Source organism: Puma concolor, chromosome A1, assembly GCF_028749965.1.
Source record: "Puma concolor isolate L17-30 chromosome A1, mPumCon1.1.hap2, whole genome shotgun sequence".
Taxonomy (NCBI): Eukaryota; Metazoa; Chordata; class Mammalia; order Carnivora; family Felidae; genus Puma; species Puma concolor.
This window is the reverse complement of record NC_141667.1, coordinates 170,852,255-170,867,376: the sequence shown is the minus strand read 5'-3', so window position 1 is coordinate 170,867,376 and position 15,122 is coordinate 170,852,255. Positions and strand designations below refer to the sequence as shown.

The following is a 15,122-nucleotide window of genomic DNA, read 5'->3' as shown; positions in this document are numbered from 1 at the left end:
AGGCTCAAGTCATGATCTCACCTTTCATGAGATTGAGCTCCAAGTTGGGCTCTTTGCTGACAGTGCGATTGCTGCTTGGGATTCTTTCTCTCCCTCTCTTTGCTCCTCCCCCACTGGTACACACTCATGCTCCACTGTCTTAAAATAAATAAATTAAAAAAAAAAAAAGGATTGAATGGAGAGAAATGCTTCTTTATATTAATAAAAATCTCATATTTATTTGTGATATAATTTGTATACAGAGAACAAGTTTCAGCTATAAAACAACAACAGAAAGGAGTATTAGCAACAGAAAACCTTCACAGTACGAGATACAAATTCACCGTGTTACTTGATCAGAGTATTGACTGCATGAGGGGTGTGGCAATGTGCTGCAGCTACTAGCACAGAAAACATAGAAATAGACCATATATTCATGGAAGCAGCTAGATGTGGCATCACCAATCAGAGGAAGTGTTAGATGATGCTCATACTTGATTGTGTATATGAAGGAAGAAAAATTCTGTTCTTACCAGTCACACACACAATCAATTCCAAGGGGATTGTGATCTAAATGTAATGGGCTTAACAGTTGGAAGAAAATATGGAAGAGTGTCTTCATGGAAGTGCCTGGCTAGCTCAGTTGGTGGAGCATGTGACTCTTGATCTCGGGGTTGTGGGTTCAAATCCCACGTTGGGTGTGGAGATTGCATAAAAAAATAAAATCTTTAAAAAAAACAAAAAAGAGGAGTATGTTCATGATCCCAGGTTAGGAAGGACTTTCTTCTCTTAAATGAGTTACACAAAGGATAAAGGGAAAATTGACAACTGGTCACATTAAAAACTGTGTGGGGGTAATGTAGAAACAATTATCATGTGATTACAGCCATATGTTTTAAAATGTACTCAGAGAAAAAAGACTGAAGGGAAATTAAGTATACATATTCACTTGTTTGGGGTTCATAAAAAGCCGTTAACTCAGAGAATGGGATATTTAACAAGGAATTATTAGTAGCTAGAATATATAAATAACTCCCATCTATAACTTTAGAAAAGACGTACACCCCAAATGAAAAGTGAGTAGTAGATGTAACCAGCAAGTCACAGAAGTAATAACTATAAAACCAATAGACACAAGATGCTCCACAGCAGTTGTGAACAGGACTTAAATTAAACAATAAATTTGACAATCCAAAGCACGATGAAATACATAAAGAGGTAATTTTCTTAAGCTACTGGTGGGAATTTCAGTCAGGCAAAACCAATCTGAAGAGCAATTGGGTAATTTCTAGAAAGTAATTTTAAATTCATATACCCCATTACTCAGCAACTTCATTTTCTTTGTAACACAGAAATTGTAATATTAATTACATATGATTGGTACTATATCCTTTTGCTTCTGACTCAAGTTTTACCCAAAAGCCTATTGTATCTTTCAGGATTGTATTTGCTGACTTCTTTATAATGAATCTGATTCTCTGGGGAGAAGGATCTTCAGCAGCTATTCCTTTTGGAACATTGGTTGCCATATTGGCCCTTTGGTTCTGCATATCTGTGCCTCTAACATTTATTGGTGCATACTTCGGTTTTAAGAAGAACGTAAGTTTATGTGTTAATTTATTCAAATAAATTTCAGCTATGAAAATTAGCATATGCCACCTTAAAAGATAGAACAGTGTCTTAAAAAAAAAATGGCTAAAAGATACACACTTACCCTATGGGATCTGGATTTCATAGAAAATTGATGACCTCTTAGTTTGATTGCAGTCATTCTTAAAAATAGTATTATTTTGGGTGTGGTAGAGAAGTCACAGATATAAACTTAGATTTCAAAGTTTTGTAAGTAAATGGAAACTGTAGATTAATAGACAACGAAATGCTAAGTTAAACTATTGAAAACTTTTTTTAGTGTTTTAAGTTAGTGCATTAAGTGTTTCTACGTTACTTAACAAAGTAAACCAAGAATATGGGTTAGGAGGAAGGCTGTAAGAAAAGTGACTATAAAGTGACAGTGGTAATTTTTTTTAACATGTAGCTTTGCAAAAAATTTTCTATGGTTTTCCTCCTAATATTTCCTGCTAATATTCAAAGCTCAGTCCTTCTCTGCCTCCAGTCTTTCTCCACCTCTGCTGCCTCCTTTTGCCCACAGGCTAAGAGGAAAATGAACATTTTTTCTTTTCTTTTTTTTTTTAAAATTAGTCCCCCCCTGACCTTTTTTTTTAAGGTTTGTTTATTTTGAGAGAAAGAGAGAGTGTGTGAGTGGGGGAGGGGCAGAGAGAATCCCAGGCAGGTTCTGCACTATCACTGCGCTCCCAAAGGGGGACTTGAACCCACAAACAACAATGTGATCACGACCTGAGCCGAAGTCGGATGCTTAACCGACTGAGCCAGCCAGGTGCCCTGAGAATTTGTCTAGTGTCCTTCTCACTTCACTGTCCTTGCTTTTCTCTGAGAACATCCAGTCCACAAGATTAAAAGAGATAATGTATTGCCATACACTTTGTGAAGGGGACCCAGAATGTCCTGGAAGAAACTGTCATTGCTTCATGGTCTCCACTGCACCTACCATGCCAGCCTACTGTAAGATTTTTCAATTCTTTGGCATTTTGCTTAATTTACAATTCTAAATCTGTATAGCATAAAAATACATATATCGCACAAATAGTGACCTGGCATGATTTAAAAATTTTGATTACATAAGTATTTGACATTCTAAAAATATTCCTGTTAAAAATACAAACACTGAAGAACGATCTAATGATTTTCTATCTGTATATCTATTTCACAGAAGTATATTCTCAATGAGACTACCAGTTATACTTTTTTTTTTTTTAATTTTTTTTTCAACGTTTATTTATTTTTGGGACAGAGAGAGACAGAGCATGAACGGGGGAGGGGCAGAGAGAGAGGGAGACACAGAATCGGAAACAGGCTCCAGGCTCTGAGCCATCAGCCCAGAGCCTGATGCGGGGCTCGAACTCACGGACCGCGAGATCGTGACCTGGCTGAAGTCGGACGCTCAACCGACTGCGCCACCCAGGCGCCCCCGTTTTTGTTTTTTTTTTAAGAATTTATTTATTTTGAGAAAGAGAGTGCGTATATGCAAGTAGGGAGGGACAGGGAAGACGAGGGAGGGAGGGAGGGAGGAAGAGAGAGAGAGAGAGAGAGAGAGAGAGAGAGAGAGTCAGAGAGTCCCAAGCAGACTCCACACTGTTAGTGCAGAGCCCACCATGGGGCTTGATCCCATGAACTGCGAGATCATGACCTGAGCCAAAATCACGTGTCAGACTCTTAACTGACTGAGCCTCCCAGGTGCCCTACCAAGTTTTAAGTTTTGAGATGTCATCACAAAAACTATAAAAAGTATGCTTTTGAAATTTTTTGCAAGAAAATGAATTTCTGTATCTCTACCCCTGTTTCCCCTTGGCTGTGTTTTTGGTGCTTTAGATTTCATTTATTTTTATACTACCATGTCGTATGTTACAAAAGGGAGAATATTATCAGTATCTTATGGTCATAAAGTTTCATATAGCCATTCATTGTTGCCTTTATGTTCTTAAATCTTAGTAGAATTGAACAGTTTTAGTAAAGATGATATTGCCCATCTCCAAATAAAAATTCATCGACAGTAACTTCAGAATCAGCTAATTTCTTACAATAATTATGTCATTAAAAGGGAAAACCTAACATTTCCTTTGTCTTAACTGTTATTTTTAAGTACTATATTACCTCCTTCTATGTATTTCTTACTTTACCTAAAGCCATTAATGGATAACTGCTGGAAACAGTGATGGCTTGTTCCACTAGACAGACTGAACATTATACCTGATAGTATCTGGGGTCATTGCTTCTAAATACAAAATTCAGTTTGATGACTTAAGTAGACTTATATTGCCAATACTATCATCATGGAAGCTGAGAAAAAGCAGGCAGATAATCTAATATAGAGAAAAATTTTTTAAATAGATAAATATTTATGAATCCTTTTTTTTTTTTTTTTTTTACTAAAGGCCATTGAACATCCAGTTCGAACCAATCAGATTCCACGTCAGATTCCTGAGCAATCCTTCTACACAAAGCCGTTGCCTGGTATTATCATGGGAGGGATTTTGCCCTTTGGGTGCATCTTTATACAGCTTTTCTTCATTCTAAATAGTATCTGGTAAGCTAAGGGTGAAGTCGTCTTATCCCCTTTCCCATTACATGTAGTATTAGCTTTCTCTTTTTGTTTATCTGGATGGATGACTATTTGTATCTTATACATGTAAAATCTCCAGTAATCAGAAATCTTAAGAGCCAAAGGTTATTTTATCTTTTCCATATGAGAAAAAGAATAAGTGATAACAGCTGTTACTAATTGAGTGCTTATTAATTCTTACTTTTACTTCTGACTTAATCCTCAGACCTCAGTGGGGTGGGTATTATCCCCATTTTACAGAGACAGAGGTGAAGCTTTGGATATTAAGTAATTTACCTGTGTCACACGGCTACTATGTGACAGAAAATCAACCTGTCTCCCCATACCTGTGTTCTTAAGTAACTGATCTGTACTGCTTCAGAGAGAAGATACTCTGAGCCCTTGATATAGGGGATTTGATTTGATCAAGCATTGGGAGGAGGGTGGAGGTAGATGACGTTCAAAGTTCTTACTAATCCCAAGATTCCTTCATTCTCTTGATTTCTTATTTGCATGGAGAAACTCATGGTGCTAATTCTGAGCCACTTTATTAGGGTATATACACTGCAGTGTATTATCGTAATATGACCACAGTGACATGTTACAGCAAGTACCAAGGTTTGCAGTAACATGGAGTCAGCATTGAATGTGAGCTTTTTAGTGATTGGAACAGATCTTTCCTTCCCGATTGTTACAACATTTTCAAAAGTCAGCTGTTTTTATCACATATGATAAGAAACAATGTATACCAACTGCGACCCTTTTTTAGTTTGGCTCTGCATGTGTATTAATTTTTTATCAAATTTGTCTCACTAGTAAACAATTAGACTAAGCATATTTGACTAAATAAGAGTTTCAGGTTCTACTTGAGTGAGAAGGCAAAATCCAATGACATTACCAAACCTTTTCCTCTCCCTGCCCTACCCCTACACCATCCACACCTATGAGGTTGTGTTGTCTTTAGTTGGGAGAAAAAGCAAACATTTTCCAGTTCAGGGAAGGTGAAAAGACTGTGTCATTTACTGTGACAAAGAGAAAAGATTTATAGTTTAATCTTGACATGTTTGATTATAGGTCACATCAGATGTATTACATGTTTGGCTTCCTATTTCTGGTGTTTATCATTTTGGTTATTACATGTTCAGAGGCAACTATACTTCTTTGCTATTTCCACCTATGTGCAGAGGTATGTATTAGCAATGTTCACTTGTATTAATTTGTAGCTGGTATTTATAATTTTGGCATAAGACAACTTTGAATACCATCAATTGAAATAATTTCTGTAAATATGTGTTTATTAAGATAGAAATTGACCTGCATTCCTCAATTAAATGTAGCTCTTTTTAGGATTGGATTATGATAGTATCTCAGTTCAGTATATTTATTTAGAGCTTAAATTTAAAATGTTAATTTTCTCGGTTTTTCTTTTAAAATTTGTCTATTTTTATCTAAAATCTTTTTTTTAACACTAAAGTTTACTTTGAGAGAGAGAGGGAATCCCAAGTAGGCTCTGCACTGTCACACAGAGCCCCACTCGGGCCTCTATCCCACAAACTGTGAGATCATGACCTGAGTCAAAATCAAGAGTCAGATGCTTAACCAACTGAGCCACCCATGCACCCCTTTATTTATTTATTTATTTATTTATTTATTTATTTATTTATTTATTTATTTATTTTGAGAGAGCACGTGAGCATGTGCATGCATGTGAGTGGGGGAGGGGCAGAGAAGGGGAAAGAAAATGCCAAACAGGCACCACACCCATTGTGGAGCCCGATGTGGGGCTCGATCCCCGTGAGATCGTGACCTAAGCTGAAATCCAGAGCCGGACACTCTCGACCAGCTGAGCCACACAGACACCCTTAATATAAAACATTTTTAAGTGGGAGTATTCATTAAAACATTAGAGTGGTTACACTGTAATGAATTATAGTCATGGCAAAATGATGGCACTCTTATGTATATTTGATTTTCGAAGATCTGGGTTGTATTAAATCATTCTTTTGTATTTATTTTCTATATAGGAGATTAAATCTAATTTTGTTAAACTTAGATGCTTTTCTTAAAAGTTGAGGTTAAATTCACATAACTTAAAATTAAACCATTTTAAAGTGAACAATTCAGTGGCATTTACTACGTTCATTTACAGTGTTGTACAACTACCACCTCTTTCTAGTTCCAAAATATTTTCATCACCCTTAAATAAAACCTCATACCATTAAGCAATTACTTCTCATTCCCTTCTCCCTCCAAAACCCTGGCAATCATCAGTCTGCTTTCTGTCTAAAGATTTACCTATTCTGGACATTTCATGTTAATGGAGTCATATGTGACCTTTTGTGTCTGGCTTCTTTCACGTAGCAGAATGTTTTCAAGATTCAGTACTTTGTTCCTTTTTATAACTGAATAATATTCCATTGTATAGCTATACCCTAATTTATCCAGTCATTTGCTGATGGAAATTAGATTTGTTTCCACTTTTTGGCTATTGGGAATAGTGCTTCTATGAACATTCATATACAAATACTTGTTTTGAGTACCAGTTTTCAGTTCTTTTGGGTATATACATTAAAGTGGAATCACTGAGTCATATGGTAATTCTTCAACTTTTTGCAGAGCCACCAAAGTATTTTTCACAGTGGCTGTACCATTTGCATTCTTACCAGAAATGCACAAGTGTTCTAATTTCTCCATATCCTTACCTACACTTGCTATTTGCCGTTTTTTAAAAATTATAGCCATCCTTGTAGGTGTGAAGTTGTATCTTATTGTGGTTTTGATTTTCACTTCCCCAGTGACTAATGATGTTGAGCATCTTTTCTTTGGTTGTTGACCATCTGTGTATCTTGTTTGGAGAAGTGTCTGTTTAGATTTTTTGCCCATTTATGAACTGGGTTATTTATCTTTTTGTTGAGTTGTAAGAGCTCTGTATATAATTCAGAGTTCTGTATATATTCTGAATACTAAGTACTAAACTTTTATCAGATAAATGATTTGCAAATATTTTCTGTTGTTCTGTAGGTTGTCTTTTTACTTTCTTGATAATGGCCTTTACACAAAAGTTTGTAATTTTGATAGAATCTGATTTATCTATTTTTTTCCTTTGTTGCCATATCTAAGAATTCATTGCTAAATTCAAGGTAATGAAAATTTATCTGTATGTTTTCTTCTGAGTGTATAGTTTTAGCTTACATATTTAGGTCATTGATCCATTGTGAGTTTATTTTTTGGTTATGGTAATTAGTTAGGAATCCACCTTCATTCTTTTACATGTGAATATCCAGATTTTCCATTTGTTAAAGAGACTAAATCTTTCCTCATTGAATGGTCTTGCAACCTTGTGGAAAATCCATTGGCCATAGATGTGTGGATTTATTTCTGGATTCTCAGTCAATTCTATTCCAGTGGTATATACAGTGTCTTTATGCCAGTACCACACTGTTTTGATTACCATAGCTTTGTAATAAATTCTGGAATTGGGAAGGGTCAGTTCTCTAACTTTGTTCTTTTGTGAAGACTGTTTTGGCTATTCAGGACCCTTTGCAATTGCCTATGAACTTGGGATCAGCTTTTTCTTTTTTGTAATAAAGGGTTGTTGGAATTTCGATAGGAATTGCATTGAATCTGGAGATCACTTAGGAGAGTATTGCCATCTTATCAGTGTCAAGTCTTCCAGTCCATGGACACAAAATGTCTTTCCATTTATTTGTCTTTAATTTTTTTTTTTTGGCATGTTTTGTATTGTAGTTTTCAGTGTATAAGTCTTTCATGTTCTTGGTGAAATTTGTTCCTAGGTATCTTATTCTTTTTGGATGCTGTTGTAAATGGACTTTTTTTTTAAATTTCCATTTCAGATTGTTCATCATTAGTGTATAAAAACACAGCTGATTTTCATTTCTTTCCTGTACCCCTGCAATTTTGCTAAATTTGTTTATTTGCTATAGTAGTTTTTGTGTGTGGACTCCATAAGATTTTCTAATTTATGCTGGCATACTTTTTTTTTTTTTTTTAATTTTTTTTTTTTTCCAACGTTTATTTATTTTTGGGACAGAGAGAGACAGAGCATGAACGGGGGAGGGGCAGAGAGAGAGGGAGACACAGAATCGGAAACAGGCTCCAGGCTCTGAGCCATCAGCCCAGAGCCTGACGCGGGGCTCGAACTCGCGGACCGCGAGATCGTGACCTGGCTGAAGTCGGACGCTTAACCGACTGCACCACCCAGGCGCCCCTATACTTTTTAAATATATTTAATTTTTCACATATTCTACGGGGTAGGAAAGAGTGAAGTATTTTCTTTTAAGAGATCTCCTGCTAAGCTATAAACTACTTCATGTAAAAGTAAGAAGAGCTCTTTTTAAAACTTACCTTGTTTAAATTATGTTACTCGCAACTGAAAATAGATTTCAACCAGGCTTTAATAGGATAATCTTCTTCCTAACATAGAGTTGACCAGAGTATAAGATAAATAATATTAATTTTGAACTATGTAAGATCTTGTGCATTGCTTTTCTTTGGGAAGAGTACATTTTAAAGTACAGTCTAATGCTTCATTATTCATAAACCATTTAAGATTTTTCCATGTGTTTTTAGCCCAACTTGAAGTAGTTCCACCAAAAGTAGGGAATGCTTCTTAGCATCTTCAGTGAGCAGGGAAATGGGCAAAGTTCAGTAGGAGAAAAAGACGGGAAATGATAGCAAAGCTAGGTTTTGGGGCTGTGTCACATAGCTGCATTTGCTTTGTAACTTTGTTCTGCTACATGTAATTAGTAATTGGAAAGTAATTCTTGTTCTTTAACTTTTTCTTTTCTACCTAGGATTACCATTGGCAGTGGCGTTCATTCCTTACCAGTGGCTTTACTGCAGTTTATTTCTTAATATATGCAGTACACTACTTCTTTTCAAAACTGCAAATCACAGGAACGGCAAGTACAATTCTGTACTTTGGCTATACCATGATAATGGTTTTGATCTTCTTTCTTTTTACAGGTAAGAATTAAAATTATTAGTTTTAGTTAATAAGTTTTTAGGCAAATTATTTATAAATATTTTCCTTGGGCTTCTACTACTCAGCACTCCTACATTTAGTCCTAAGTGCAGCTGAGCATTGTTTGGTCGGCCCCGCTGTGAGGTGGACGTCAATAAACCAAAGAGGAAACAGAACCTAAAGGAAGAAGGCTAAACAATGTCCATTGTTGTGCTGTGAGTCCAGGGGTACCTGGGCCCATACCTGTCAAAAGTTTTCCCCTATTAACCTGTTAATGGTACAGTGCTTCTTAAGCTCATTTCAGAGATAGGGTGAAAGCTTTAGCTGTCTAAGTCTAGGGATAAGTAGAAATCGAAGGGGTGAAGTCAAGATGAAATTGAGAATAAATGTTACCAAGAAAAGACAATCATAGAATACCCCTTACTCTAGAAATTTAAACTACAAGTTTATATCTCCACTTTAAAATATGTAAGTACCTAATGGGAAATTGTACTGTATTGGTATTTATTTTATATATGTGTGCCTTATCTCTTCACCTGGATAAAAGTTTTCTGAGTCTTAGAGCGCTTAGAGTAGCTGCTTGGTAAACATTTGTGGAATAACCAAACTAAAAAAAGAAAATTGTGGGACCTTTCTTTTTCACAAAAAATGTGCATCTATAATTTTATCTTAGATTGTGTTGCATGCTGTGTGAGGAAATATAGGATCTGAAAAGGAAAAAGGAATTAAAAATAAATTAGAACTGTTCTGCTTTTTAGTCATCTGTTAACATTTGAGAGAATTAGATGGGGTTTTGAAGTTCTCCTGTTGCTGTATCAGCTGTAAGGAGGTTCAGGCTCTTACACTGATTCTGTATTCCAGGTCATTGGTCAGATACAGGGGGGGTTGGTGTATGTGGTGGGTGCTTGTCTTAGTGCTACGTAACACATAGCTAGGTCCACAGCCATAAATCTTAATCAGCGATCCGCAAAACAAAGTGTAGCCTCTGAAACGAGCAATTACTGTTGTGCATATGGATCTGTATGTCTGTAAAAGCATATATAGAAGAATTTACTCCTTGCCTACACACAAAAAGTAGTGATCTTAGTGAATGTCTCTTATTTTTCCAGGCATGTGATATGATAGTTTACCTATTGTGTAGTTTATCACCTCTTTATTGTTCTTGATTTTTAGTGACATTTTATTTATTCAGAGTGAAACAAACTTTAAAATCTAAATTTTGGAGCCACCTCAAATTGAATCAACCAGTTAAACTAGTAACTTTGGGTGTATTTCAGTTTATGGGAAAGATTCTCTGCTGGGGAATGGTGAACGCTTTCAGTGTCTTGCGTTTTTCTAAAGTGGGGTACATCTGTATTTACTTCAGTACCCCAAACTGACACCATTTTATTTAAGTAAATCTGTTTTACAAAACAAAATATTCTGTTACATAAGGAAAGATGCCACTTTTAGTATGTATATTATATTTATCCCTATTAAGGACAAAATAAAATACTAAAAGTATTTTGTTAAGAACAAAATAAACTTAACTTACCTAGGGTTGCCAGTATGATGACAAATGTATTTTCTCACCTTAGAATATTTTCTCTTTATTATCTTAAAGCTCTTGGTAAGCATAAGGTTGTTTAAATACTTTTATGTTTTACCATTACTTTTCTAAAATTAACCCCAGCCTCTTTACAAACCTTAATAATTGTCTTTTGAATATCCAAAATGTAGATTTTTATGTCCTCTAAAACATACACAATGGTACATAGTGGGTACATGTATGATGTATGAGAACAACAATGCTGCTACTTCCCATAATAAGGTCCCCTGTATATTCTCTTGACTTAGAAAATCTCCATTAATACTTTTCACCATTGTGTTAAGTGTAATAAAAAGAAAAAAGGTTGGAACTTTAAATATATATATATATATATATATATATATATATAAACCTGCCACAAGGATATGTGCATCTCCTTCTGTATTCTTCTGCATGTCCACTTATTGACTATTCTCAGGTGATAATTCTGGAGAAATTCCAGGTTTTAAAAATATGTCAGGCAGTTCACAAGTTAGCAAATATTCTTTTACAAGACAAGAGTCTCTGAATTTATCTAAGCATGGTAAAGTTTAAAATAACACTATATTTGAAGTCAGAAAAGGTGAGTTTACATTCTGATCCTGCTTACCAGCCATGTGGCTATTAGACAGTTACTTTACTAAGTCTCATTTTTGTCACCTGTCTGGTTTTCAATTTTTTTGGAATCTAGACTGATGAAGATACTCGAAAACCAAAGCACGTATTTTTTCATGAATTGTCTCATTTACTCTACCTAGGGCAGATAAAATTATCTCTATTTTGTAAGAAATGGGCTTGGAGATTTCCGTTGACTAGTGCAAGGATAATACACACAGTCACAACAGCTGCTCTGTCCTCTGACACCACACCACCTCTCGTATTCAGTGGGGTGCATCTTTGTTATTATCCTAATTGTATCACCTTTTAAACACTTTAAATTTAAAAAATTTTAATTTTATTATGGTTCTTTGAAAACTGATAATTCTCTGTAACAATACTTAGAAAATAATCCCTACTTATTATATGAATCTGATACTCTGTTTAAGGTATTCATATCAGACCTTGAATTAATTCTCATAGCAGTTTTCCATTTTGTGATAAGGAAGTATTAAATAGGAAAGGAAAATTGCCATCCTATTCATATTTTAATTTCAGTTTTTTTGCATGTAATAAGAAAAAATGTATCATAGAAAGTTTAGGTAGTAATCTTAAAAGTATAAAAAGTTCTATCAATTTCCGTAAGAAATTTGAGGTAGTGGTGTAAGTTTCAAAGAATTTATGGACCTATGGTATATTCCTGGTAAGTAATAGTTTACAGTTTTGTGGCTTTTTTTAAGGAACCAATAATTTTAAGTCTGTGTTTTTGTGTAAATTATGAGATTTCCTTGGGAAAAGAGTTTATTTTGTTTTTTTCTTTTATAGGAACAATTGGCTTCTTTGCATGCTTTTGGTTTGTTACCAAAATATACAGTGTGGTGAAGGTTGACTGAAGAAGCCAGTGTGTCCAGTTAAAACAGAAATAAATTAAATTCTTCATCAACAAAGACCTGTTTTTGTGACTACATTGAGTTTTATCAGATTTATTGGCCTAGTAATCCTTCAGAAACAACATAATTTTAAATACACCTCTTCCCGTACACCTGTCCCCACAAAATGTGTTTTCAACACTAAAACATTTGTATTGTGATTTGATTAAGTATATATTCAGTTGTTCTCAGTGAAGAGCAAATTTAAATATTATGTGCATTTGTAAATACAATAGCTATAAAATTTTCAATACTTCTAATGACAGAATAGAGGAGGCCATATTAAACAGTACTGATGAAATGCAGGACAGTTCGTTGTAAATAGGATTTTCTAGGCACGGTAGGTGGAAAGAATTATTTTTCTTTGAAGGAAATGACTTTTTATCATGGTAATTTTGAAGGATGATTCATATGATGTGTTTATTGGGGGGATGTGGCTTTTAAAAAAATCTTGTCTTGGTTGTAACTGTTCATATCTTCTTTTCTGTGTTGACTTCATTATTCCCATGGTATTGGCCTTTTAAACTATGTGCCTCTGAGTCTTTCAATTTATAAATTTGTTATCTTAATAAATATTGTAAAAATGTCTGCATTGCATCATTACCTATTGTATATTCAAGGAGAGTCTATAAATAGAAATCTGTTTACCAATGGTATTTTAAAATGGTTTTCACTGTTTTATCAGATTTTACTGATTTTTGTTTATATAACATTTTCTTGGTTGATCTAAATGAAACTCCAGCCTCCTAGGTCTTGTGACAAACCTGGAATTTTCACTATTAGGCAGTAATAGAAATTTTAGTTGTGCATATCTAGCCAGATAAATGATGTAAGTCTAGTAGTTAATATGGGCCCACTACATTGTCATTAAGGATTTTATGTTTTTGACCTGTTTTTCAAAATACAGTATTTTTTTTAAGTCCGTATTTATTTATACATTAACAATGACTAGCAGATCCTCCCCTTTGTGATTACATTGTCTTAATTTGGATTTCACAGTTTTATTTCTTAGAGTTAAGAAATAACTATTTCTCTTTCACATTCATCTGACTAATTAAAAAACATTTATGTGGAAATAGAAGTTTGGGATGATTTCAGAAACTTTAGTCTGCGTATACCTATAAGAATATTCATCTTGTATGTTAGGGGCTCAGTGCTTGCTGCTTATGAGAACAAATCAGGTACTGTTTACACTAAATTGACACTAAAATTATTAACTACTGTTCGTATGATATGGGCTCCTACTCAATAGTTTTAGGTCGATATCCCGTTTTAAAACAACTAACCTGTCGGTGTTGAAGCATGAAGGAGCTCTGGTTATTTTTACCTTCTCACATAGAGATTTAAGAGAAGTTCCTTTCAAATTTATTTTCTACATCTCTTGCAGTATATTTAGTTTTTTATGTATAATACTGTTAAAGTACAGTTGAGATAGACTGATTGACTAAACAAAGAAAAGGTTTATAAAAAACTCTGGATTCAGAACTAGGCTAGTTTTGTTGATCAGAATTAAGCGTCTTCAATCTTACTTTTCCTTCAGTGAACCGATTAGCTTAGTAACTAAAACTTACAAAGCCAACTTACTGCTTTGATAGAATGTTTTCCTATAAAATTTTTATTTGTCTGTACCTTGCAGTAAGCACATTTCACATTTAAATAATGAGGCCGTTAGAAAAACAAAAACATCAAAGGAAAAGATTTAGCAGGGAGTAATGATGAAAAGGCCAGTAAAGAGGAAGGCCAGTGGTTGAGAAGGGCCCATGAGGACACAGCCTTTTCTCTGTGGCTTTATCAGGACTTCCTGAGGAGGAGTCACTGCCGTGGTTCTAGCAGTAAGTAGAAAAATATGTAGAAATCTGTATGTAGAAAGTAATGCTGCCACGGTGCCGCAAACACAGAGGGCAGTCACATGATTTCTGAGTCCTTTTGCCTTTTCTTGTCACTTCAGAATTTGCCCAGTTATGCCTTTTTCTCAGTGTCCCAACTTTTGGCTAATGGGAGAAGCTTAAGCAATGCCAGTAGTGAAAGTAGTCTTAATTAGCAATGCTGTTTAACATTTGCAGTTTGGGTTCGATGGCACTTGACCAGTGCTGGAAGTGAAAGGAGTGCCTCAAAAGGGTGCCTGCCACTTAGGTAATGGAGTAGCTGAGGATAGACCTTTCCGTATGCATCACACCATACGAGGTATGAAGCTTGTGCACGGTGCAGCCCAGAAGTTGCTATATGGTCATACGTGGGCATCTGGTGCCTCTGTTCTAGTTGATGTTTGACTTGAAAATTAACCAATACCTTAAATCTGTGCTATCAGTCCCTTATACTTTCATATATACTAGCTGAGATTATGCAGTGACGTGAGTCACAAAACACTTTTAAAATTACAAAGCGTTACAGGCCTTAAAGATTTTTTAAATGATTAACTTTAGAAGGCTTAATAAAGGCCTGCTTTTGGTTTTTAATGAACAGGTTAAATGACCTCTGTTAACAGAATTCATTCCTTACCTTTTGCCTATGGATAGCAGGACGGTCTGGTATTTCATTAATATGTAAATTTATGTCATTAAGAAAATATTTTTCCATATTTGTATTTTTCTCCTACAGCCTGAATAGTGGCCGTAACATCTCTGCCTGCAGTGAAATCTGTATGTAGAAAATAATGCTTTGCTTTCTCAGAAATTTTTACTTTGACAGAGTCAAACCTGTTTGCTTCTACTGATTTGTTCTCTCCTTAACTGTAATTTGAAGTTTAAACACTAAAAATCATTGTTTCTGCACATTTCTCTAGCTTTTGAAATTCTGGATTTCTTTGTCCTGTTCATTTGAACTATCTTCATTCTCACATTTGATTATCTTTTGTTCTCTTTTATTCTTTGGCCCACTGGTAACAGTTGA

General features: G+C 34.9%; 1 protein-coding gene across 1 annotated transcript in view; it reads left to right on the top strand.

Annotated features, from left to right (window-relative positions):
• TM9SF2 (transmembrane 9 superfamily member 2) overlaps nt 1–12,821 on the top strand; it is a 66,375-nt gene extending 53,554 nt beyond the window's left edge. The window contains exons 13-17 of the mRNA XM_086708837.1: nt 1,419–1,578; nt 3,990–4,141; nt 5,231–5,342; nt 8,971–9,142; nt 12,130–12,821. Of these exons, the coding sequence (XP_086564963.1) occupies nt 1,419–1,578; nt 3,990–4,141; nt 5,231–5,342; nt 8,971–9,142; nt 12,130–12,197 (664 nt within the window). The 3' untranslated portion in view covers nt 12,198–12,821. The remainder of the gene's footprint in view (nt 1–1,418; nt 1,579–3,989; nt 4,142–5,230; nt 5,343–8,970; nt 9,143–12,129) is intronic.
• Nucleotides 12,822–15,122: the final 2,301 nt, after the last annotated feature.